Source organism: Ochlerotatus camptorhynchus, unplaced genomic scaffold (genome assembly GCF_037179485.1).
Source record: "Ochlerotatus camptorhynchus isolate MF236.1 unplaced genomic scaffold, CSIRO-AGI_Acam_v1.1 ptg000166l, whole genome shotgun sequence".
NCBI classification, from domain to species: Eukaryota; Metazoa; Arthropoda; class Insecta; order Diptera; family Culicidae; genus Ochlerotatus; species Ochlerotatus camptorhynchus.
This window is the reverse complement of record NW_027040656.1, coordinates 120879-148371: the sequence shown is the minus strand read 5'-3', so window position 1 is coordinate 148371 and position 27493 is coordinate 120879. Positions and strand designations below refer to the sequence as shown.

General features: G+C 38.8%; 1 protein-coding gene across 5 annotated transcripts in view; it reads left to right on the top strand.

Moving 5' to 3' along the window:
* thw (thawb) overlaps positions 1–27493 on the top strand; it is a 305735-nt gene that overhangs the window by 241954 nt on the left and 36288 nt on the right. For all 5 annotated transcript variants that reach the window (XM_065222342.1, XM_065222343.1, XM_065222341.1 and 2 more), the window contains exon 4: positions 6060–6335. In XM_065222342.1, the coding sequence (XP_065078414.1) occupies positions 6060–6335 (276 nt within the window). The remainder of the gene's footprint in view (positions 1–6059; positions 6336–27493) is intronic.

Below are 27493 nucleotides of genomic sequence, written 5' to 3'. Positions count from 1 at the left end.
GCGATTATGTAAGAATGCTTAGGTCGAAATATGAAATTGTGGGAACGGTGCTGTGATATCACAAAAGTCTTGTTCTCAAAAAGAGCTTGTAGTCGATTTTCATGGTTTCAATCAATGTTTTTGGCATGCTAGACTCACACTCTTCGAGTTGAAGAATGCAATCCAGCCATATTATCATCAAACCATCCATCACCAACGATTCATCCTGTATTTTTTTTGTTGCAATGAACTCAGCTTGAACACAGAGGCAAACTCCTTCACGAATTTCGACAGATCGTTGCCCATAGCAACATCCTCATTTTTGTCCATGAGCAGTCCTTAACACACATCAGTCCTTAACACAAATTGATAAAAAATTAAAAAATATATAAATGAAAAACATAAAATATGTTTTCTTCGATTTTCCTTCATTCCTCTTATTCGATTACATAAATACCCATATTGCGTATTGACAGAAATAGATTTCCGGTCCTTACCCGTCATCCCGATTCCAAAAATACGCATATTCTGGGGTATTTGACAGTATTTCCCTGTTTTTCTCTAACCAGAAGTCACCATCTTTGATTTCAAAATGGCGTCAGACATCGATCTCCGGTCCCTACACGTCATCCCGATTCCAAAAATACGCATATTGTGGGGTATTTGACAGTATTTCCCTGTTTTTCTCTAACCGGAAGTCACCATCTCGGATTTCAAAATGGCGTCAGACATTTATTTCCGGTCCCTACACGTCATCCCGATTCCAAAAATACTCATATTGTTGGGTTATTACACAGTATTTTTCAGTTTTTCGCTAACCAAAAGCAGCCATCTTGGATTTCTAAATGGCATCAGACATTGATTTCCGGTCCCTACACGTCATCCTCATTCTGAAAATATCCATATTGTGGGGTATTTGACAGTATTTCCCAGTTTTTCTCTAACCGGAAGCTGACATCTTGGATTTCAAAGTGGTGTCAGACATCGATTTCCGGTTCCTTCATGTCACCACGATTCCAAAAATACTCATATTGTGGGGTATTTGACAGTTTGACACTTTGAATTTTTATTATCTAAGGCACTTGCACATTCGGCAGCACTGCACCTCCATTTACAGCTTCGTCGCCCAACCGTTTAACCATGTTCAGCAAAAACCAGGTTCGGTTTGCACAAACTGAACCGAATCCGTGGTTGATATTCCATACACCCGACCCCAAACTCGTTTACACGTGTAACCAGTGCTGATGGATTCCGTTGTCTTTTCAAAACCGAGGCCAGGTTTTGGTTTCAGTTTCGTTTACCGTGTAAACGAAATGAAAACTTTACACGGTGCACTGCTCGCGGTACTTTGTTGGGGTGCATTAAATGGTTTTTGTTTGTACACTGGTTTTCACACTTCTGCATTCTGATTGATTATGACGGCCTGGAAGGTTTTACACACCAATTTAAATCGCTGAAAATCAGTCAAATTTTGCTGATTTTAGACTTGATGAAATAATGCAAATAATGCTGCTGAATTTTTCAGCAATTCCAACTTCTGTCAAAATGACAACCTTTTACTGAAAGTCAGCAATATTTCTTTACTGATCTTTCAGAAATTCAAAATTCTGACTCAAGCTGATTAAACTATTAAATTCAGTAAATTGAATTTGTTTTCACTATATGAGCTTCCAGTTTCTGTAAAAGATCGTTGATACAAATATACGAATAATAAAGATAAAATCGAAAGACTCTTTTCAAATATATTACATTAACAATATGATCCACTCTTTCGCTTAGCTGGCGAACCGAATTTTTAGCGATGAAAGCACCTCTGTGGCCAAAAAGGCTACCAATGTATTTGTTTATCGTCACGAGGGGTAAACCAAATGAAATCTTTTTTAATATTTCAAATGAATGTATTTCAGCATTTTATTTTATTTGATGACAACAGTAACATGTCAGTTAAATTTTAAAGCAATATAAACAATGTAATTAATGAAAATAATTTGACTCTTACTTTTGTAATAAGTTCTATATTCACACCCCTCGATAATTGAATGATTGTTCCTGACCTTTATCAACGCTAGATGGTGCGTGAAGCAATATTTTGGGGGTCACCATTGCAACATTTGGAAAAGGCATGAATGGATCATATTGTTAATATGATATATTTGCTCTTTTCCAAGCATCAGTTATTAAATATACCCAGTGTCCGAGCCAGTGTCTTTACCTACATAATTTTATTTATTTGTAGTTTTTTTTACCTCTTCCTCCTCCTGCGGTTTGAACGGTGGTATACGAATGCAAAAATACTTGCGACTGTGATGCTAATAGTTTGACAGCTCGTTGACTGGGTGTTAGTTTTTGTTAGCGGATTTTTTCAGTAAAAATATCGTTTGTTGTTTTTCAGTAAAGCATTGGATTGCTGATCATGATCCAGTAATTCGTTTTACTGATAATGAAAACTTAAATTTGGTGTGTAGGTTCAGAATTACGGATGATAGAAGCAAGTGGCTAACTCACTCCGTCTAAGAATTTTGTTATCGTCATTAATCTGGCATTTAGCCGGCGCCGGTGGTGTAGTGGTAAGCGTGACTGCTTTCTAACACCCCAATGAGTCTGGGTTCAATCTCAGTCGAGGTCGGTGGGATTTTTCTGAAGCATAAAAATCTCTGGTCACGTCTTCCTTCGGAAGGGAAGTAAAGCCGTTGGTCCCGGCTCATGTATGTTGAATGGGTGCGATATCCTACGCAGGTGTGGAAGCTGCTTTCCTGCACATTCGATTGCCGTCAATGGATGGCAATCGATGTCCGTCGGTGATTGGCACTAGATTGCGGAACAGAGACCGACGTTAAATAAGGGGGGAAAAAATCTGGCATTTGCGAAGACAACATAGGGTGTGGTTGCAGGGTCGCTTTCAATTTCGTGTTTAATTTCTTAATATCGTTGTAAAACTTTTGGTTATTTCTGTCACCTCTCTCCATATGAAACAAATTATGAAGATTGGTGGTAAAATCTCGATGATCACCAAAATTCTCTCTGAGAACTTTTGTCAATTGTGCAATTATATCAGGGTTACCATTGAAATACACTACTGCACGTGAATCACTCTTTAATTTATTTTCGATTGCTCTAAAATAGTGAGCGTTGAAGGTGTCGGGAGCTCCCCGTTAACCCTTTACTTTGAACTCGTTAGCTCATCTACTTCCTGAAGCCATGCGTTCAGTTCTTTCTTAACCCTTGGATATTCCGACAGTTGTTTGATGGGGTCAGGAATATTACAAGTATTTCCTGCTCCCTGAATTAAGTTTTGTATCTGGGCAATTTCCCGCCTCAGCTGCTCAATTTCTGCGTTACGTATGTCTGGCATGATAGCGGTTAGCGGTTTAAAGGGACAGATCAATTTTACTTACAGTATGAATAATTGCATCCAGTCCAGTCCTCGTGAGCGGATCAGCAGTTGTTGTCTTCGGGGATGTCGCTGCCGCGTTTTACGTTCTAGGTTCTCGAACTGTTTCTGTGCGTGATGCGGCTTTCTCGAAAGTCGATGTCGTTGCGGCGTTCAGAGGTTTAATTTTTCGAACTGTTGCTGTACGTGATGCGGCTTTCTCAAAAGTCGATGTCGTTGCGGCGTTCAGAGGTTTAGGTTCTCTAACTTTGCACTTGAGCCTCGAAGCACTTTCACTCTAGTATCTCTATGTTACACTCACGATGATCCCACTTCTGACACCAGTTAAGGGATCTTTCTTCGTAGTTCACTTTTTAAAAATAACTTTAAATGCTAACACTATTTATTACCGATGTTACACGCTACACATGTATGATGATAAAGAGGTAGAGCCTCGTGTGACACTCAATGACGATGATCCGTGTGCAGGTATGCGTGACCACGCACCGATGGTGCGCAAAATGGTTGGCAAATTGCCAATCGCAAAAAAATTCCTTCCGATGATTCCGAAAACACACTTTCTTCTCAGAAAAAAAACTTACTTTATGATAAATTTACCAGGAATTATGCCAGGAATCACTAAGCGAGAAAAAAAAACTGATAATTTTTGTCAGAGAGTAGCGAGAAAACTTCCAAATTAACGGAGCGCGAAACAAGTCGACCGCACTTCTTGCTAGGACGCAGTGGTGTGTATACATGCAAATGGTTGACACTTTTAGAGAATATATTGTTTTACGTTCCTTATTATATACTGCTTCAGCTTGCTTTTAAAGCAAGTTCACTAAATAGCTTAAAGTACAGACTTTAAAAAACTACTGGACGTAAATCAGGGAACTTAAAAAAAAAACATTTCATGTTAAATTAAGTGTTCTCAAACCGAAACATAAGCAACTCGACGAAGAAAACGTTTGATTGACTTGATTGTCTAGTTTCTTCTTTCTGATTCTTATGTCAACCGTCCAACCCATGTAGGTCTCAGCTCTCAGAGAACAAATTCTTTCCAAACACCTGGAATTTCCTGACCTGTCGCACCGGCAGTTGGGAAAAATGTTGAACATTCACCATTCAACCGTCTCCAGAGAGTTGAAGCGGTTCCAGGAGCGGTTGACGTTGGACCACGGCGAAGGAGCTGGAAGAAAACCGGGACCGGAGAACAAAAAGACGGAGGGAAAGGTGAAGCGGATGATTAAAGCAAATCCCAACGTCTCAAGCCGTGATTTGGCTAAAAAGATCGGCATGTCACAGAGCTACGTCCAGAATGCAAAGAAGAGAGCTGGACTACATACATACAAGGTACAGAACTTCTCAAACCGCGATGAGCGGCAACAATCGACGGCTAAAACTCGGGCACGGAAGCTCTACGAGAAGATGCTGACAAAATATGGCTGCTGTGTGATGGACGACGAAACGTATATAAAAGCCGATTTTAAGAAAATTCCGGGGTTGGAGTTTTTCACCGGCAAGAGCAAGGTCGATGTGGACGACAAATTTAAGAAGAAGAAAATGTCGAAGTTCGCCTCCAAATATCTCATTTGGCAGGCCATCTGCTCTTGCGGACTGAGGAGTGAGCCTTTCGTGACAAAGGGCACAGTAAATGGCGAAATCTACAAATCTGAGTGCCTCGAGAAGCGCCTTTTGCCGTTCTTGCAGCAGCACGACGAAGCTCCGCTATTTTGGCCAGATTTGGCATCATGCCACTATTCTAAAAGTGTCCTGGAGTGGTATGAGGCAAATTCTGTCCATTTTGTTCCAAAGGACATGAATCCGCCAAACTGTCCGGAGCTGCGCCCGGTGGAGCAGTACTGGGCAATAATGAAGCGGGAACTTCGGAAGAGCAAGAAGACAGTCAAAGACGAGAAGGGCATGTTAAGAAAATGGAAAAAAAAAACTGAGAAACTGGTACCGGATGACACTGTAAAGACTTTGATGGAGGGCATCAAGCGAAAATGCGTTCAATTTTACACTCAAGGCTCCATCGATAAACTTTTCTTTTGATTTTTGAAGTAAATATATGTCTAAAACTACCCTAAAATTTTGGTTTGATTCTAAACATTATAAGAAAATTGGCATGTCATTTTTGGTGTCGCAATAATTTCGTGTTCGCCCTTTAGAGATCAAATTAATCCACGTCGTTTCTTAATCATATTTATCATGGCCTGGATTTCACAATACATATTAACATTGTTAAACTTATGATTGGCTTCCCAAATAAAATAAAAAAAATCATGACATGCAAGGGAATGGGCTCGGCGTAGTGGTTAGCAGCCATGCCTTTTATCAGGCCAGTGGCACGGCCCTATACAAATAACAGAGCTTGATAGTAGGCAGCATGTAATTTGTGTTGCAATTGATGAATCTACGTTACGGTCGACCGGCAGATGGAAATGATGTGAAAATGATAATGACGTTTTGCTACCTGTCAAATCTTATAGAATATTTTTTAGTACATCATCACTTTTATGGTTTTGGAATCCAAACCTAGGGGTCGCATGCATTGGTGCAGTTTCGCGTAGATTCATCAATAAAAAACATATTGTTATTTGTTTGCCACGTTAACTCAAAACAGTGGTTACGATCACGCGCCAGCACACTTCCAAACAGTTAATATTTTTGCTAACACATTTTCCATTTTCTTTTTTTTTTTGTATAGCGGATTGTCACACCAGCACGTATACTGGCAGCTCAAACAGGTGCAGCACAATTTCAGGAATATGTAGTTGACAAAAACGTTGGCAGAAGTGAACCAAGCAAGAGGTTACAAAAACGACTTATTACGGACAATGCAGATGACGACATCGAGAACTACCAAGGTGTGGTCGGACGTCCTGGGATTGATTTCCCGGTGTTAACAGGAATACCCAACACGAAATTCAATTGTCAACAGTATGGAAATGGATATTTTGCAGATTTGGATACAAAATGCCAGGTACTTTACAAATACTGTTGTTTTACCCACGTAACGCGCGTAGATCCCCTCAACGTGAGCAGTTCCAGGCAGAATAGGATAGAAATAAGGCTTTTAACGACTATTTGCATATCCGCAAAGAGCAAAAGTGATTCATACCCACCCCTTTCTTCTTCTTCTAGGCTTTTACGCTTCCGTAGCGAGCGTTTTGCCCGCTCTCAACTTAGTGTTCTAGACTTATGGAATTCATAAGAAATTAAATAAAATGGTTTAAGTCACAAAACAATGTATTGAATACTAAATCCAAACTAAAACTGATCTGCTCAAGTAACAATTTTGAGTGCAGTTAAGGTGTTAGGCCAGTGTAGAAGCCGAAAAAAGGGTAAATTCCGCGATTTTTTTGGCGAACAGAAACACTTTAAAAGAATGTGGTTTTCAGCATTTTATTGAAAATATTTTGGTTTTTGAAATATGCAGTGAGGTGCCACTGCACTCGTTCAAGTGATGGCATCGACACGATTTGCAGCTGGAGGTAGTTTTTTTTTTGCTATATTAGAGAGATTTTCAGCCTTGGGCTGGTTAAGGCCGCAGGTAGTCCTAAAATAAAATGGATTACAGTTTCATAAACTAGAATGTTTAAACTAGTGAAGTACCCGGCCGATGGTAAAAATACATGATTTTTGAAAGTGGTCTAATTTTTAGGCAAAAATATAAAATATAATCCTTAATTACAAAAAAAAACCTTTAAAGATAAAGATAAAAAACTCAGGAACTTCACTAGAAAAAAATATGTAGTACAGCTACAAAAAAAAAACAATCTTGAACAATCTTTGTTTCCGCTCGACTTGAAAAAGATGATTTCGAGAAAAACACGATTAGAGATAAATTTCATACCGGGAGCGTGCAGTCTCCTAGCCTCCGCCGAAAAAAAAATGCGAAAGAAATTTTTCCCGGGTCAAAAACAAACTGTCCCGTATTCTTTAGACTCGAAACTATCATTTAAGACAAAAAAAAATACATTTTTTAACCCGCTACAGTTAAAGAGTGCTTTAGAACCTTGATAAATCTTGAAATGGTGCTTAAGTGTGTTCATTTATCTCTCTTAATCTCAGCGCTAGCTGGCGTTACTAGCTCCCTGATCGTTGCAGCTCTGACAGTATTTGAGCGACTGCCCTGCTGACGGCATCCCAGGTGCCTTCTTTCAACACATTTCTCTGCGCGTAAGCCGTAAGGTAGGCATCTCTTTTTGCACTGCTTCAAATCGAGGACAGTTGTTTCGTCCACATTTTAACACTCTGAAAATGAGTGTCTGAACCGATGCAGGTACTTCCTGCACCGTGACAAGACAGGAACTGCGTCAAGTGAAAGTTTATGTCTCCATGCTTCCTGCTCGGTTGAAAGAATCAGTATTTACCCATTCCAGTTACCACTTGAAGGCCATTGACTCCGCTCTCACCAATATTCGTACACCTCTGGTTTCTCTCCGCTTATAGCATTCGCAGTCCTCCGCCAAGGTGATGTCGATAGAGATCATTCCGGCGATAACCCATGCTTCCGACATACTGGTTCCGGAAGCACGACTCGCATGGTCATGAGTTCGTACGTACTGTTCAGTTTAATTTGGTTCTGCTGCGCTGCAACCCAGGCTGGACCTCCGTACCTCAGAATCGACAACGACGCACTGGCCAGACGACGCTTCTTGCTACTTCTGGGAGGGTACACGACGTTAGGCATACGGTCGTTAGGCATACGATCGTTAGGCATACGGACGTTAGGCATACAGACGTTAGGCATAATGTACGATAGTCGATTGAGGTTAGGCATAATCTACCCGATGAATTCCAGAAGGATGATAATGGGGACCGTCTATTGATTGCTGACATCGGTGATAATAATTAAAGAGCCTTAATTTTTGGGACTGATGAAAATTTGCGACGTCTTGGACAGGCAAAGTATTGGCTTGCAGATGGTTCGTTTGCCACAGTTCCTTGTTTGTTTCGGCAACTCGTCACTGTTCATGAAAGTATCGCCCCTTCACATCAGCAGACGGTTCCGCTAGTTTTCATTCTGATGACAACAAAAACAGAATCGTTGTATCGAAAAGTATGGGAGTTAAACCTGGAAGCAGCATGTATGTTTTTTTATTGAATGAAAAATCACAGAATTCACCATTATTTATTTCATGAGCTGTTACCTTTTCTTTTTTGACAATTGCAATATGTGTGTAAGAATATATTACAACAAATGTGAGATTTTTTTATTTCTAAATGCGATTGATTTCAAGATATAGTAGAACTATGCTGAATTTTTATTGCAAGATTACTTAACTGCAGCAATGTATTTCATGCCAAACGTTCATTATGCCTAACGTATGTTATGCCTAACGTCCATTATTCCTAATGACTTTATGCCTAACGCCCATTATGCCTAACGTCCGTATGCCTAACGTATTTATGCCTATTGGGGTACACTCCTTCTGGGAACAGAGTTGTTCGCCATGATTTTGGCTATCGCGTTGATGGCTTTCGAAGCCTTCTCACAGATATATTCGACGAGGCTGTTTAAGTTTAACCGGTTGTCGATCATCACTCTCAAAACGAAGTCATCCGCAAAGCCAAGGACCTCGACTCTTCCGAAGCTTGAGTGTCAGTCCGTTGTACATCGCGTTCGAGAGTGTTTGTCCAAGGATAGAGCCTTGTGGAACTCCCGCCGTGATCCTAATCGATTTATGCCCCATATCTGTATTGAAGATCAGATCTGGATCGGTTCTGGAAGTAGCTCTTCAGGATCATGCATAAGTAGTCAGGGACCCTCATTCTATGCAACGCTTCGACGATGACCTCCCAGCTAGCGCTGTTGAATGCATGTTTGACGTCGATCATAATCACAGCTCAATATCGATCTCCTCTCCGCTTTTTTTTGGGCGTCAAAGTACGCGAAGCCGTCCGAAGGTAAGTTGGCCTCTTCTCTTTGCGGAGCGAATCTCCCGGGACAGCACGACTTTTCGTCGTAGCTCAGCTCTCGATTGCCAAATCAGAAGTCTTTCGTCCAGCTGTCACTCCCTCCGCAACTCTAATTCGGCCATATCGCGTACGAGTCACCTTTCGTTGCTGCGCACCATACTGCAGCACGTGAGCGGCACCATCACGTTTACGCTGCCATCGCTACACTACCTGGAAGGTCGTCTATCGCCGCCATCATCGAGTCGTCGAGCCCTCATCGATCAGCAGTCATCGATTCATCGTTTCATCAAGTAAAACCTTTCCCGTACACCCCTCTCAGAAATCCAATGCAAATGAATGCTAGAATATAGTTTAAAGAAAAAGTTGAAGATTAGCTTTTCGAACGTTTTGAATGCTACTCCCTGAATAAAACACACTTACTACGTTACGTTCTGTTTTCTTTTGTTTCCGCTCAGTTGAGTAAGCACGCCTTCGTTCTCTTTCCGTTTCGTTTCGTGGGTGAGTCAGACTAATATCTTCGGTTTATTTATTTGGTCCATGCGCTCCATTCCCGTATTACTGAAGGACTTGGCATTATCAGAAAGTTAATAGTTTTTTCATTGCCGTTAGTAGCCAACGACCGTTCAAGAGGTCCTCTGAGTGAAAAGTCTCATATTTCGGGCAAAGTTTTAACACGACCAGTGGTCTCTCCTAATCGAGAGTGGCGCTTAAGCCACTGAGTTAGATCAAAACCTCAGCGAAATTTCACGAACGGTTACAGTGTGAATGTTGTTCATATCCTTTATCAACTCGTAGAGCTTGTTGACCTTCCTCCTGACCTCCGTCATATTGGTCCTTCCAAGCTGCAGTCTTTTTTGTTATGTGCCACTGCTGGGATTCGGTTTATTCGTAATATTCGTAGTTTATTCGATTGAGCCTGTACAAATAAAGTAATTACAAAAAAAATCTTGTGGTGTAGCAGGTTGAGCCTACATGGATCGATCGAACAGACTTCCTTTGGAGAAGGGCTTTCTTTGATATGCGGTATCCAAACTATGGTAGACTCTAAACAGAGTATCTACCAGTGAGGACCGCAGTGAAGAGAGTTTGACTGCTGATCGATAATTGTCATGTATATTATGAAATATTTGGTTTATATAGCATTTACATGTTCTTGCTTATCCTAGTTAGTCTACATGTAAGAACGAGACGACTGGAGTGCCGATACCCAAAATATGCATCTTTGCCAGGTCTGCATTTTTGGTGACTTGGTGGTCCTACCCGACTGCGCAACATGACACCTTGCGTTGGCACTTCGGTATAGGCCTCACGCGGGGAGAGGAAAGTGGAAATGAAATAACTCTAACGCTGTGGCGCAATCGCCGCATATGGTTGCAATTGCATTCTATGTAATTTGAATCTATGAACTTTGTTCGGATTGAAGTTAATGACTTTGTTTGTTTACGATATGGTTATTGTCGTGGTTATTTGTAGGGATGCACATGACACCTTCCCTTTTTGGGAGAATGGTGTAATGAAATGAAATGAAATGTAACCATTCTAAATTTTGTGACTACTCCAGATGTCTCTATATAAATTTGATTTTGTTTTATAATTATGTTATAATGGTTTTACGACAATTTATTTAACTAACCGAGTTTCGCACTCCTCAGTATAAAACTGGGAACTTTCACCTGTTTCAATTTTCGTTATAATTTTTTTTTTTTTTTTGATTTTCATTTTTTTTTTTGAAACTAGGCTCGGTGGATTCTTTACTAAATTGTCTTACAAATATTATTTTTTTGATTATATGAGATATTTAAACTATTAATCTATTTTTATGTACGATTTGATTTTCATTTGTTATTTGGTTTTTAATTATTGCGTTTGGATGTTGAATATCAATTATTGTAAATGGTCCTGTGTATACTGAATCTAATTTTCTACGGTTTTCCTTTTTTAACCATACTTTATCTCCTATTTGAATTTCTATTGGATTTGAATATTCTGCTTGATTTGATATTCTTTTCTCTTTTGTTTTGTCTAATAACATTTTTGCTCTTTGATTTGCTATTTGTAATTTGTATTTTAGTTCTTTAAAGTATGCTTCGTAATTGTAGATTGGATCAATTTCAGTTCCTAGTTTTAGTTTTGTTGGATAGTTTGCTTGTGTACCAAAGATAAGTTCAAAAGGTGTGAAAGTATGTTCTGTATGTGGCGTTGTATTGTAAAAGAAAGTGAAAAATGGTAACCATGAGTCCCAATCATCATGTTGCTCATTGATGAATTGCCTAAGGTATTCATTCAAACAACGATGACTTCGCTCGAGAGCTCCTATGGTTTCTGGATGATAAGCTGTTCCAAATTTTTGGTTTATTGAAAGAATAGTACATATTTGCTGGAACACTTCATTTTTATACTCAGTGCCCATATCTGATTTGATTGCTATAGGACAACCATAGATTAAAATGAAATTTTCAACGAATGCTTTTGCTAAAGTATTAGCTTGCTTATCTACTAATGGTATTGCTATAATATACTTCGTTAAGTCACATTGTATTGTCAATGCGTAACGATTTCCTTTCGTTGATCTCGTTATTGGACCAACGGTATCCATTGAAATTAATTCAAATGGTTTTGCTGGTGTTGTAGTTTTTTCGAATATTTCTTTAGTCTTAATTCTGTGTTTATTTTGTCTACATGAAATACAGTTTTTAACATATTTGCTTATACTGTCTTTCATATTAGACCAATGATAATTTCTTCTTAGTTTTTGTAATAATTTGTTAATACCTACGTGTCCTCCCGAAGGGGTATCGTGGTTTTCTTTGATAAGATTATTTATTTCATCTGTATCTTTTATTATCTTTGCTGGTGTGTATAGTATTATTATGACGTCATTTAAAATTTCATTGCATACTTCTTTAAACTGTTCCCGGGAAACATAATTAAATATTGGATCCATTACACTGATCGCAATTTTCTTTATACACATCGTTTTGGCCATATTATTTATCGTTTGTATGCATTTTTCTAAGTAAATAATTCCCTTTTCATGGAATAGTTGCGCTTGAGCAATAATTCCTTTCAGGTTTTTATTTTTGATTATAATGTTTAAATGGTCGAGTTTTGGTTCAAATATAACTTTCTGTAAATTGAAAGCATCAATATTGTTAATTGAATCATAAGCTTTAAGTTGATCAATCTTAGTGGCTTTAGATTCGTTAACTGGGGTTTGTGTCATTTTTCAAGTTTTAGATCTTGTCTGCATTGGTAAAATTGACATGTTTTTAAGAACTTCAGAATCGATAATGACACGGGAGAGAGCGTCGGGCCCAACATTGTCTTTTCCTTTAACGTGTTCGATATCGAAATTGAATTCCTCTAAATCTAGTCGCATTCTAGTCAATTTTGACGAGGGATCCTTCATAGAGAAGAGATGTACAAGGGGGTTGTGGTCTGTCTTCACTGTAAATTTCCGTCCATAGAGATAAGGTCTAAAGTGCGATATTGCCCAGTGTATTGCTGTAAGTTCTTGTTCTATTGTCGATTTGTTACTTTCTCCTTTCGTAAATTTCTTGCTGGCATAAGCTATGGGTAGTCTAATGCCGTCGTAATCCTGTTCTAGTACAGCACCGCAAGCTAGTTTTGAAGCATCTGTACTAAGAATAAAAGGTTTTCTAAAATCTGGGAATTGAAGTATTTTAGGGCTAAGAAGTTCATTTTTCAAAGTTTCGAAAGACTGTTGTGGTTTGTTTCTCGGCTTCGTTTTCGGACGCCTTTTCTACTGCCTTGGACAAGGTAGCAAACTGTCCTGCTTTAAGCAATAACTTTGTTTCCTCGTTTTTTACACCACTTATTAGTGCTTTGATGCCGGTACATGTGGCAAGTTTAGAGGCTGTCTCTAGTGGGACATTTTCCTCTATATACGCTCGTTCAAGATCAAGCGTGAGTTTCTCGATTTCTTCAGTAAATTTTCCGAAATTTTCTTTCTGTTTAATTGCGCCCAATTTCGCAATAATAGTATTTGGTGCTGTTGAATGACTGCACTTAAGTTTTAGCTTATTAATTATTTCATCAATGCTTTCGGGATTTTCCGTTACTGCAGCGCGAGCTTTGCCTTCCAGTTTTGAAAGAATAGTCTGTATGGCTACTGCTTTATTGTTTTCGTTTACTAATGCTTTGCATGCATTAAGCGCTGACAATACATTAGCTAATTTATTTTGTGTACCATCAAATGTTGGAACTAAGGTTGAAATAACCTTTATTATTTCTAATATAGACGCCATTTTTACAGGTTTTGATACTTTTATACAAAATAAAACGCAGTGTACTGCGGCTTTGAATTTGAAGTTATCTTTGATATTTTTCAATTTGAATGTGATCAATTCCTTCAGATCATTATATAATTGTCGGCTTAATTTAATGTTAAATTCTAATTTAGTGCCATCTAAATAGCTTTCATTTTTGACTTGTAAATCTACGATTAATTTGTAAGTTTTTTCTACCAAATTTAATTTATTTGCTAGCGTAACCCTTTTGTATGTTCTATTTGGGTTTTTGTCAAAATTATTTTTTACGTGTATCAATTCTTTGATTTTTCGTCAATGATTTGGTCCATACCTTTATTAATTCATCATCGTGTTGTCCTGGTTGAGATCATCATCGTGCTGTCCTTGGTGAGATCATCTTTTTGTTGTCTTCGTTGAGATCGTATTCTTGTTGTTCTCGTTGAGATCATCTTCATGTTGTATTTCAGGATCATATTGAACACTATTTCTTCCGGTGAGTGTTGTTTTTAAACCTCACTTCGCGCACTGTTTTGCTTGATGCAAGTTTTTCTTCTTTACTACGTTTTACTCAGTCAAAAGTCACTAGACCGTTCTTATGAATACGGTAGTTTTTGTACTTTTCTCATGTACACTATTGTTGGATTAGTGCAACATTTGTCTGGATTGCACAAGCCATTTTCATGTTTCCAACGTGCTATTTTTTCGACCATATAGTCTTTTTCCGCTTGGGCTATTATTTCTGCCCAGAACTCCTTTGCTTCTGTGGGGGTCAATTTTTCTGCACTCATTTTTACTTCACTTTTTCGACACTATATGTTCAGTTTATTGATTGTTTTAAAGTCTCATTAATAGACGTAGCCTAGTATTTGTCCTCCAATCTGTTGTTGAACAGCTTCACTGTGCGTGAGGATTCCTTTACTGGTCGACACTAATAGATGCCCATTCGTTTTTGGTAGCATTTTCCTTGCCCACACAAGAAGGTGCTTTTTCTTGGCATGGATAAAACGTGGTAAAACTTCAATTTTAGTGACCGTTGATGAAACTTTTACTAAAAATGAACTACTGAATTTTTTTACTATTACTAATGTTTTTGTTGATTCAAGTTTGTTTATTAGTTCTTTCTTGCACGCGTGATTAGTTTCTATTATTATTGGAACGTTGGTGATATTTGCCTGCTGCAGTCTTTTAAACGTTGTTATTATGGCCTCTTTTGCTGCCATGCTAATTCTGCACGAACGTTTTGTTTTTCAATTTAGTTGTTCACTTTTCTTCTGTTTTAACAACTTCACTATGTTCATCTTCTTTACACAACTGCTGCATTCAGCCGGACGGCTGTTGATGCCACCCGTTCGGATTGATTGCGATAGTGATTATTCAGAATTTTCAGCACTCCATATGCTAGAACTACCAATGCAATGGTTGCTAACGCCACCGTTTGAAGTGTATCGTGCGTATTCTCATTGGACGTAATAATCTCGTCCGCACTGAACCATCCCATGGCTTACACTTTTGTATTCGCGACGCACTATTGAACTAAAATGTTATGGTTAGCTTTGCACAGTTTTTGGCACTTTCACGCTGCGCGTTGCTTTTTGAAACGAACTTTTTTCGCGACGCACTATCACTTTTACAACGGACTTTTGTTATTCGCGACGCAACTTTTGGTCAGTAATTTAACGAGCTGACCCACTGTCACGGTCTGCCATGTAGCAGGTTGAGCCTACATGGATCGATCGAACAGACTTCCTTTGGAGAAGGGCTTTCTTTGATATGCGGTATCCAAACTATGGTAGACTCTAAACAGAGTATCTACCAGTGAGGACCGCAGTGAAGAGAGTTTGACTGCTGATCGATAATTGTCATGTATATTATGAAATATTTGGTTTATATAGCATTTACATGTTCTTGCTTATCCTAGTTAGTCTACATGTAAGAACGAGACGACTGGAGTGCCGATACCCAAAATATGCATCTTTGCCAGGTCTGCATTTTTGGTGATGGTGGTCCTACCCGACTGCGCAACATGACACCTTGCGTTGGCACTTCGGTATAGGCCTCACGCGGGGAGAGGAAAGTGGAAATGAAATAACTCTAACGCTGTGGCGCAATCGCCGCATATGGTTGCAATTGCATTCTATGTAATTTGAATCTATGAACTTTGTTCGGATTGAAGTTAATGACTTTGTTTGTTTACGATATGGTTATTGTCGTGGTTATTTGTAGGGATGCACATGACAGTGGTTTTCTTTGTTTTTCTTCATTCTGTTGAGTCCTCCCTCCGGGTCGCTATCTCCACTCATGAGCCTACATGGGAACCATGTTCAAAGCCAGATCAGCGTTAGTCAGGAATGTTACATCTGAGCCTACTACGTATCAACTTGTTGAGTTTTGAACGTACCCGGAGGCCTGGCAAGGTTTTACCGGGACGGGACAGCTGCACCATTAGCCCACTCGCCATTTCAAGAAGGTGTCTCCCTTATTTGCTCAGGGAGCAGAATAGCACGGCTGTCAGCTTTGTAGCGTGGTATCCAATCCATTGTGCCGTGTCGTGTCCATTTTTCCATGTCGTGTCCAGTATACCGTAATTAGGATCTAACTGGCATTGATTCTAATATGCCGGTTGGCACTCCTGCGTGTTAGCAGTGCCGGTGGTGTAGTGGTAAGCATGATTATCTCTCACCCCAAAAGGCCTGGGTTTAATCCCACTCGGTGCCACCGGAATGTTCTGAGGCATAACATCTCTGATCATGCTACCGACGCCATAGAGGCAGCTTCCACACCTGGACCTTACCTATCGACCCATCAACTCATGAACCGGGGACCAACGGCTTTACTTCCCTTCCAAAGGAAGGCGTGGTCAGAGATTTTATCCCTCTAAAAATACTGGCCGCGCTGACTGGGATTGAACCCAAGCCTGCTGGGGTGAGATATAATCACGCTTACCACTACACCACCGGCGCCGCTAACGATCTGATTCTTTAAATGGGTATTTTTTCACCCATTTTATTATTTCCAAATTACCCCATTTTTGGACAGCTGCATACATGGTTTGAAAATGGGTATTTTTTACCCATTAATGGGTCTTCCCGAAACACCGTGTATCGAAATTTTCATTTTTATTTGCTGTCACTTCATCAACACTGAGCCGAAACGGTACATTCAGTTTTATCGCTTTACCACAGTTTACTGCATCTGTGGTGGTGTTGGTTTCTCACGGAGGCGCTGTTAGTGTATAGAGCTTGAGCTTGAGCTTGATTGACCTCCCACGGTTGCTACTCTGTTACTGCCAGATCAGCTGTAATTACACAGAGAACCAATAGACGATGCTTGGGACTAGCAATCATCCTCAATGTGTAAAAACTGGTGATCTTAAATTAGGCAATACCAGCGCCGGCCGCGCCCGAACACAGGTCAAGAAAGGAATGGGAAGGATTGTGTTGACATGACACTCGCTTTGATGGAAGCCGAGAACACCTCTGCACTTCCACGAGGAATCACTGGGATGTTGGATAAGAGGGTTGGGTTTGCAGCAGGGTTCGTTTTGGTAAACGATAAGCTGAATTGATGTCCTAACGATCATATAACGCGAAGGAGCTTGGGACTAAACCCACGGTCTTCTGCTCAGTAAGCAAAAACATTTGCCACTAGGCAGACGAGCACCTTTTTAATCACCGATATTAACAAATAAAACGATTGACGAATCTTGAATGTGGATGGGCCTGAGATTAGACACATGATGTTCTGCTCAGTAAGCAAAAACGGTTGCTCTAAGGCCACCGAGCCCCTCATATCACATAATACCGTTGCTCAAATTTGTGTATCCATTCAAACCCGGAACCAACGACAACAACGAGTTTCGCAAAATACACGATACACACGCGATTTTACCTTAAATCTCTTTGATATGTAAGGACCTGGGACCGCGTTTTTCTGCTCAGTAAGCAGGCCACTGTAACCGACGATCTTTCAAATCCGAAAACTAAAAACTACGAAAAAGTACTTAGGCCTTCATTAAGTTCCACTTTCACGCGACGTTCAATGACAGGGTCCTATCCAGGATTACATCTGAAAAATCCAAATCTGGCCAACGCCCACCTAAACCTGTTCTAATCCACCTGAAATGACTAACGAATGGAAGACTTTGACTACCCAGCCATGCAATAGTCTCATTCCGTGCCTTATGGCAACTTGATGATTCTATTGCGCTCATCTTTTGGCACCACCCAGGGGAGACTTGGTCCTGTACCCAATGCTTAACTTATCTCCATTCCACTCAGCTACTCGCAATTTCTTGTGATATAGTGGGCGGAATATTATTATATGAGACAATTCAATGCAGACGTCTTCCAAATTTGGCAGATCGACAGGTAATCGGTGAGTTACCACGATAGTTGCTATTCAACAACTCGACAACGTCCCATCGTCAACGCCTGCTATGAGAATTACCCATTGCAAACGTCAACGAAATGACGTCATCGCGCTATCGATCAACTACCTTTGTTATTGCCTGGTACCTTATAGCACGATGCTAGGAGGCGAACCGGAAGAATCGATGAGCTACCTCTCCCCCTACGGAGGCGCTGTTAGTGTGTAGATGAAAGAAAAGAACAAAATATAAATCTACAAAAGAAAAGTACCTAAAAGTTAGCTATTTTCACTCATCTTGGCAATATAGTGCAGGAAGCCAAAATAAAGTGAAGCTGGTAAATGTAGTTTTCATCTAATTGTGTGCAATTCATATGGAATCATCCACTCGCTTTCTACCCGAAAGTAAGCTAGTTGTACCCAAAAGTAGGTAAACATGTTAAATGTTAAATAAAGTGTTTTTTTTTTATCTTAAGTTGACCTCTGACGTATTTATTATTGTTAGTTATGAGCCCTATGAAGTAATTAAAATAACGGGTACTTTTTATTCATTGCCAAAAAACACGAAGGATAAAATCTACTCATTTTAAGAAGTACTAGTCGAATACTCATTAATGAGTAAACTCGGTTTTACTCATTTCATGAGTTAAGTCACTTTTCTTCGAAATGAGTAAAATTTTACTCATTAAGGGGTACTTTGAAGTTAGCGTGTACTCAACGCTGGGCTCATTCACTTTACTACCCCTCTTGGGTGGTCCTCCCACTTTGACAACATTAGAAGGAGAAAAGGAGACAAACAAGGCAAAAGTGAACTGGCCGTAGGGTCCTTTTGACGTAGAACTACGTCTTTGTCGACTATACTGGGGTGCAAATCAAAAAATATGTGTGGTGAAGGAGTGTTAGGTTTTGAACGCTTGTAACTCTGTCATTTATAGATGAAATTAAAATCCAAGTACACCAATCGATATGATATTACATTACAAACCTGCTGAAATAAATATTTTTCCAATTTTTCTGTAATTAAACTATTGAAAATGTACAAATGATAATTTTATCACTGTTTTCATGAAATAAGCCTTTTTCCCAAACCCAGTCATCATAAACGAATACCACTTGGTTGCATATCATTCTGCTTGAACATGAAAATTTATAAATCAGCGTTGCTCTCCTGTCTCTGCTCATTTCCGCTTCGGACGGCGTGGCACTAGGTCCTGCAGCAAGCAGGACTATGTCAGCGGCTAAAGGTGGATCACGGCGTGACCACAATGAGGAATGCGACACAATGAAGAATGAGAAAATGCAATGTTTATAAACACCTTCCCCCCTCCTTCACAACAACCTCTCCCCCCCCCCTCAACATTAATCCGAAAAAGACATGGACTTTGACGATCACTTTTTTTCCGGGAAATAAATTTTAAACAAACCACAATTATTAGTAAAAACAGAAGTTTTTCCCTTAATTTCTTTCCGCACCAAAACTTTCAAATTTGAGAAAAAAATGGCTTGAAAGACATATTCGATGATATTATGTTGGTAAATTACACACCACTGACTGTAAAAGTAGTAGTAGTAAAATTTCGTTTATTATGGTGTATACATTGATTTTACATTTCAATTGATTAGCCTATCTGGTTCTTCATCGTTGTTCATTAGATATTCTAATTTAGTATTTGCGTATTTCATTTAGTTAACAGAATACCCCTTGGGGTGTGTTTTGTTTTAATTTAAAAATTTGATAACCTACCTAACTACGAGTCTAACTTAACTAACGTGCCAGATCACGTATGATCTGAAGATCTGATCTCAGACAGGTGTCTCTGAACCTTTCCAAGGAGACCGTTCGTCGCTCTTCGAGAGGCTGAAGGCCAGCCAGGCGGTGAACTTCAGAATTTCGGGTCCTGGACTGTTTAGGATCATCCTATGGATCTTGTTCTGGAGTTTTTATGTGTTCCACATATGAATTGTTGCAACGTGATCAACAAATCAATATCTATGTGTCGGCCACATACTTAATATATGTACATATAAAAACCATGCATGACCACACATACTATTCATTTGCGTATAAATTTCATGTGTACTTCTGAATGGATTCTGTTTATGTGTGGTCAAATGAAAATCATGTGGAATTTCACATTAATATATTTGTCAAGAAAAATATTTAAATTGTTTTGAGTGAACCATAACCGAAACATTGAAATACTTGAAAATTTTAAAATAATAGTCAAAAATGCACGAAAAACATCAATTTTGTGTGGCTCTACGTCATACTGCGGTCGTGTCTAGGACATAACCCTTTATTTTTTTTTTTCTTACCGTGTACAAGAATATGAGAACAAACTAGGCAAGTTCATCCAATAAAAAGGTTAACTTTCTTTTCCTTTCTACGGAAAATAGCGTAGAACAAAACAGTACACTCAGGTTTAAAAAAAAATCTACCATGATTTTGATTTTCCCAATGCTAAAATATAAAAAAAAAATAATGTTGATGCCAATCGTAATGCTATGGTCCATTAGAGTGATGCAAAATTTGAAATTTTCGCTCCACAATACTTAAACGATTCCAAATCGGATCCTGACTAACCTCTCAAAATTTGAACCCATTTGGTGAGAAACTGAGAGGCACAAACCATTTCAAGTTTGTATGGGAATTACTATGGTAAAACCAAGATTTTTGTTCATGTCTATCTAATAATTCACCATATCGGTCTGCTTCAAAAGTTTTCAACTGTACGTGTAGGAAATTTTCCCAGCTACAACTTTGCTCAAGACCACTTTTTGATTAAATGCAAGGGTCGAAAGTTATCAATGGTTCAATGCGCTGATGTCTTATGATCATGCTCAATCAACTGCTCAGCAGGCAACATTGGTGTTTCTGGGGCATTGAATAGGACACAAAAACCATGGCTACTATGTCACACTGAAAAATACAGTGTTGCCTACAGAGCAGCTGCTTGATCTTGTCATAAGTTTAACAATCTCTTAAATAATTAATAACTTTTTCCTGTCTCGTTTTACATAGAAACGATTTTAAGCAAAGTTGTAGCTGAGAAAATTTTCTATAAAAATGGCTATCGAACTGTTTCGCAGCTCAATATGGAAAAATACTAAAAGGCAATCAACAAAAAGTTGAGATTTCCCATAGTAATTTACATGTAAACTTCAAATGGCTTGTGCGAAGTCTGTTTCTAACCAAATGAGTTGTAACTTTGGGAGGCTAATCAGGACCCGATTTGAAACCATTTAAGCACTGTGGAGCAAAAAAGTCAAACTTTGCATCAGTCTAATGGTCCATATAGACCACTTTTTAAAAATGTCTGTATTCACACCAAAAATTGTGATTTTTTTAAAAGTATGCCTTTTGATCACCAATGGCTTGAAACGGATAACGTGATTTGAATCAAGTCGATTGGTTGTATCATTATCGAGAAATCGCTAAAACGTATTGCTACTCAGCGGCAACGTGTAAAAAAAGACTTGAGTGTAGTATTTTGCTATAAAAATAAAACAATGGTTTATTATAGTTTTGCCGACACTACACTTTACAATGATTAAAATTGGGAATGAAAAGTCACTGGAACACCCTGCAATACGGGATAAAAAATATCTCTCTGCTGATTTTCACATATCAATGATTGTTCACCAATTTCTAAAGCACCATTTACACCGAGAAAATCACGCTAAAGTGCTGCTAGGCCACAAACGATCATAAAAGAATAAGGTGATCCAAGAGACGTTTCTGAGTGGAACTGAGAGCTAGAAATCAAGAGTGGGCTAGTGATCTGGTGTAAACCTAAACAAAATAGAAATTCATATGAGAGTGAACTGTCAGTTGTACTGTGATCTGTCAAAAGTTCTTGGCAAACAAAAAAGTCAGCTGATCGCACTTGGCACTTGGTCATGTAGCAAGCTGGACCAAGTCAGTGGCTAAAAGTGGATCACGGCGTGATCACCTTTCAATCAAATCAAGGAAAAAAAAGTGAACCATAACCACATACATCAATGTTGCGTGGTTCTACGTCATACTGCGGTCGTATTATTTATTTTATAAGAGGCGATGGGTGGCATTCACTAGCCCCTTACGGTATAAGAGGCGCGGATGCTAGCCTTTTCACATGGGAGCTGCGTACTCCTCCATCTAAATAGCACCGCAGGTGACGTCACATTTTTTTGAATTTCTTTTTAAAAATCTTTTTAATCTTTATCTGACTGAAAAAAAAATCTGCTTAAATTATTTATTGTGGTCTCAGTGTGGATTTACGTAAATCTTTATTGAGTTTATTCATAGTTCAGAAGCAGTTTGTTCAATGTTTAGAATCTTGAAAAATGACTAAAGTTTGCTTTCTAAAGAATTTGTCATTTTGTTATATCACGAAACCCTACAATTTTGATTTTTTAAATTAATTTGTATTTTTCTACAAGTCTGAAAATAAAAAAGGCATTACGTTCCAGTAGTAGTGAGCGACAAATCTGTTTTCGACTGAAAATTTCCTGAGTTTGCTAATACGACGGTATATAGTTAACGATTTGACAAAAATATATATATTTAATTAAATATCGTATCTCCCTCCCCTTGGCTAGTTTTTGCACCTTGCTGTTGGTGGGCGGGCTTAATTTCATGCTTTATAGTGGAGTGTTGGAGACGGTAAGTTTATGGTCGGCGTTGCTGGCTCATGCCGCGATAGAATGGCGACATGGGCAGGCGATGGGGATTACTAAGCTTCCCCTCTCTGATAAACCGCTGCATGAGAGAACCAAAGATCTAGTCTAGCAGTGATAGTATCACACTTGTTACTCCTTTTATTGAGAGCCGCGTCGTAGTACGCTTACGTATAGGCACTGACGTTGGGTGTGATACTGGCGGGTTTTGCCGCAAATAACTCTTATTTTATTTATTTTTTACGCAGATAGATTTATTTGGGTTTGCAAGGAAATTATACTATTGAAATATTTCAGAAAGTGCCCAACAGTGCTCCTTCTATTTGCGTGACAAGCTTTCGTTGTTGTTTTCATTGAAGTATTACTCAGAAAACAATGTTAAACATCATTTTTGTACATAGTATTGTAACTAATCTTATATGTGCTTCATTTTGATTTGGAATAAGTGTTTGAACTGTGGCTCGGGATTTCCACTGTGGTGTGCTTTTATTGTGACATAACCATATGTATTTTTGTGGTGGCACATAGTGGAGGCGTGAGAGCGTAGTTGGAACATTTACCCTATACAATATACAGTTTAAAATTAGCTTGGAAACTAACTTCAAAGTGAAGCATTTTAGTCACTTGAAGGTGTCATCTGGGACGAACAAAGATATAAGATAAGATAACACGTTAAATTGTAGTTTTAAAGCATGGGTTATGTAGGTAGATTAGAGATTTCAGTTATTTATTAAATAAACTTCAATTATAGAATTCAGAAAGCTAATTAACATAAGAGATAGGACGCGGGGGGTCCGCTTAGGGAGGCGACTAGCCTATGAAGTTGTATAATAAATCTTCCTATTTAGTGTATTTGTTAATTACAGACAATGTCAATAGCGAAAGTCATATCTTCAACCAGGCGCTTACGAACAAGTGAAATTTTAGGAAAGATGTGTTAAATATGTTGATAGGTTTGAAATAAGAATTAGGATTGTTTTGCTTTAGTTTTCGGTAAGGTATGATGTGTCAACAAAGCCCTTTTGAGCAAATTTTCAAACATCAAATTGATTGAGTGATTTATTGAAAGACATTGCGTTGCGAAAATTAACATAGTAGTAGTAGCAGTGTCGCATAATCTTATCACAATTGCTGCAAATAGTGCTTGAGGGGCCAGCAGGGCTGAATACGGATCAAAACTAACATAACTACTAACACTAAAATGATCCCGGAACTAACACTTATCCATTGCACTTTTAGTTATTTATTAGTTTTATTTTTCTACTAAGTCATCTATGCTTCTTTTTATTGTTTGGATCAAGTACAACTAATACTAATCTACCTTTATGTATGTTTTACTCCCTTTTAACCCATTATCTTTATGAATGGCGAATCATATGACGTGAGACACGTACAAGCTGGAACTCAAAGAATTACTTCGAACAGGATGTCAAACAAATTCAGGACCAATCCAAATGAGATCAGAAACCAACAAAGCATCGGGGAGTTATAAATTCTGGGAGAGGTATTTGATAAATAATCAAAAAGTGGTAAGTTAAAATCGGAGCCAAGGATCATGAGAGGTAATTGTCAATAATTCATTAATTAGTAGAAATCTCGATAACTTTTTCAAGGGAGCGTATCGGCTTTTGTAGGCGGTGCGTTTGGTCGTCGATTTGGCGTAACTGGTGGCTCGCCCGCGCGTGCTGGCACTATCATCAGATAGGGGAAATTTTCCTCTACCTGCTGGTGATGTTGATAAGCGTGTGCGAGATGCCGGTTGCGCCGGATCGACGATCGGATGCATTGTTTGCAGGAGCTGGTGCTTTCCTTTGAAAAAGTAATCGAGAAATAACCATATTATCCTGTAATTGATATTACTATTTTTATATATCAATGAAATTAGTCATGACAGAGTAACAGATGGGGAAGGACAATAGACACAAGTTGACACAATAAACAAGACAAGTGGGGGTTAATACACAAGACAAAATGACAAAATAAGTGACGACAGAAGACAAGACTGGGACGAAAATCAACCTTTAAAAAAAAAACAAGAATGCGCAATTATATTATCAAAACTATTTGGATCAGCACAAAAACAACAGTGACCAAACGGGCACCATAGCCTAGGAACGTCTGTGTGTTGATTTAAAATAGAGGCTCATAGAAGCAAAATTTATCAATAAAAGGGGTCCAGTGTAGAGTTTTAGCAAGTTGCTGCCACTGGATCACTACAAAAAAAAATATATATATATATTTAATTAAATATCGTATCTGTCACTATGCGACATGGTTAATAAAACAAAAAGAAAAGGAACCTAATATCCCTTCCAATGAGAAACGTTGGGAGTCCATTCTTTTGAAGTCCATTCAAAAAATTCCAATTCCATTCAAAGATAATACAATCAAATGTTTTTTTTTTTCCTTTGGTTTGTTTTTTCCGTCGATCTTGTTTTCAGTGCTGAGCACCAATGCTACCGACGTGCCAGGAAAGCAGCTCCCACACCTGGACCCTACCTATCGACCCATCAACTCATGAACCGGGGACCAACGGCTTTACTTCCCATCCGAAGGAAGGCGTGATCAGAGATGTTATGCCTCAGAATTGAACCCAGGCCTGCTGGGGTGAGAAGTAATCACGCTTACCACTACACCACCGGCGCCGTTACAATCAAATGTTATTTAGTGAAAAATGCGTTTTAGATGTGATGCTCATATTTAAATACAAGCTGCTCAAAAGGAAGAAACGATTATTTATCTGAATTAATGCACATAAAAAATGTATATAATATATAGGGGAAAAGTAGGTAATGTCGGCCTACATGTCCCTAATTTGGGCCCATACATAAATTCAGCAATCGACTAAATTTTCAATAGCGACCAAAAATATCCATTTGTACCGTCCTAATGACGCGTTCATATAGATAAATTTGATAAATAGCAGACTTTTAGCAATGGGCCTCGGTGCCTCTTATTGTGTGTTCTATTAAAACTGAAAAATATTCAATAGGGGAAATGTATGTAATGTCGACCTAAGTGTCCCTAATTTGGGGCCATACATAAATTCAACAATTGACTAAATTTTCAATAGCTACCAAAAATGTCCATTAGTACCGTCCCAATGACGCGTTCATCTAGATACAATTGATAAATATGTACCTCAAAACATCTCCGCAGTAATATTTTCTATCGGCGCAGATGATGTGCGGTAATCAAAAGCTAAGAATGTATCTCAGCCTGTACAATAATATTCTAGCGAATTTCCGTGCGCGTATTGGGGGATGTTAGTGGAGACCGCATGAACCGAGGATGCGATATACCTAGCTGCGGTCCAATGCAAGAAAATTGGAGACCGAAAAATGTAGAGTGTATTAGTGAGGTAAATTAGTTATGTCGAAAAAAATAGGAAACAGATTGCCGACTGGACTCGAACCACGAACGTTGCGATGATCAGACCTGTGCTTTCTCCACTCCATGCTTCTGAATATGCATAGCCTAAAAGCAAACATGAAGCGCTCATTTTCTCGCATACTCGACTTCGTATGCTTTTTCTGCTGGAGAGATTCGAGGCAAGTGTGTGCGTCATTCTACAATGTTCTACAATGTGCGTCGTTCTACAAGCTTACTGGTATAGTCGAAAGCGTAGATAGAACACGAAAAAAAAGACAAAAAACCATTACATCGCCTGCATGGTCAATTTCTAACATTCGTTGCGATGTTCATGAACAGGGGATGATAGGAAGCGGAACTAACATTCATTGTAATAGATTTTTGGTTTGCGTGTACGAACGAATAGGGTGTCCATAGCACATTTAAGAAATCGTCATAAGTTTTCATGGGTATTTTAAATCAATAATTACAAAGAAACCATAAAACCTACAAGATTACTACCAAAGGCACACATCTAGGGAACCGCATGGAGAATGTTTTGTAGCTAAAGCTACAACAAATTTAAACAGCACTTTTCAGTGCTCAATATACCTGTAACTTTTCTACCGTGTTCGACTCTTATTCCTCTTATATCCTTGTTTGGACCCTACCCGAGGCAATCCTGCTTGGATGTCGATTTGGAAAATTCCTCTTCAATCCTTATAGTAATCTGCTTTGAAGTCGATTTGGATAATAGTTTTACTGTCGCCATGGCACCTAAGCGCAAAATAAAGAGCAATCTCTTGATCCCCTTTCTGGTGAAATTGACTTGAGCAATCAATTTCGCAATCAATCGGATGATGGAAGATTCCCCCTTCCAATTTCCATGCTCTTCAACTTTTCACTGCAAATCGGCCGTTGGGGTGAATGCCGTGTATTGGCTGAAACCTTTGACAGATTCAAACTTCTTCTCAAGTATCTTACTGAGAAGCAGCTCCAATTTTTTACTTATGACACCAAAACTGAACGTGTGTTCAAGGTTGTCATGAAAGGTTTGCCCAGTGGTGAATCCCTGGATCATATCAAAGATAAACTGATAAAATGACTTGGAGTTGAGCCTGTCCAAGTAATGTAAATGAAAATGAAATCCCGTCCTGACGATTCACGCAACGGGATTTCTAATGATTTTTATTTAGTTCACTAGTGAACTAAACAACCTTAAGGCCTGAGAAAAAGCTAGCCTTATGCCCCATGTCCGAGTGAAGTGCGAACACTTCAGGAAGACTGGAGGAAATTTCCCACAAAAATAAAAGTTCAAATTTTCCACGGGCCAACCTCTATTTGTGCCTTTAGGTGAGAAAACCATTCTCTGAAAGTTATAGCTCATTTGGTTGTAGGGTTAGCTGGCGCTTTTAGTTTGAATTTTGTATGGGGAATTTGGATAAAATACATAAAAAAAAAATGAAAAAAACGTCATAAAACAGTTTCCCTATTCTCGATTTGATTCAGATTTTCAAAACTTGTAGTTCAGTTAATGAGTAATAACTTCGTTAAAGATTTCATCATGAAT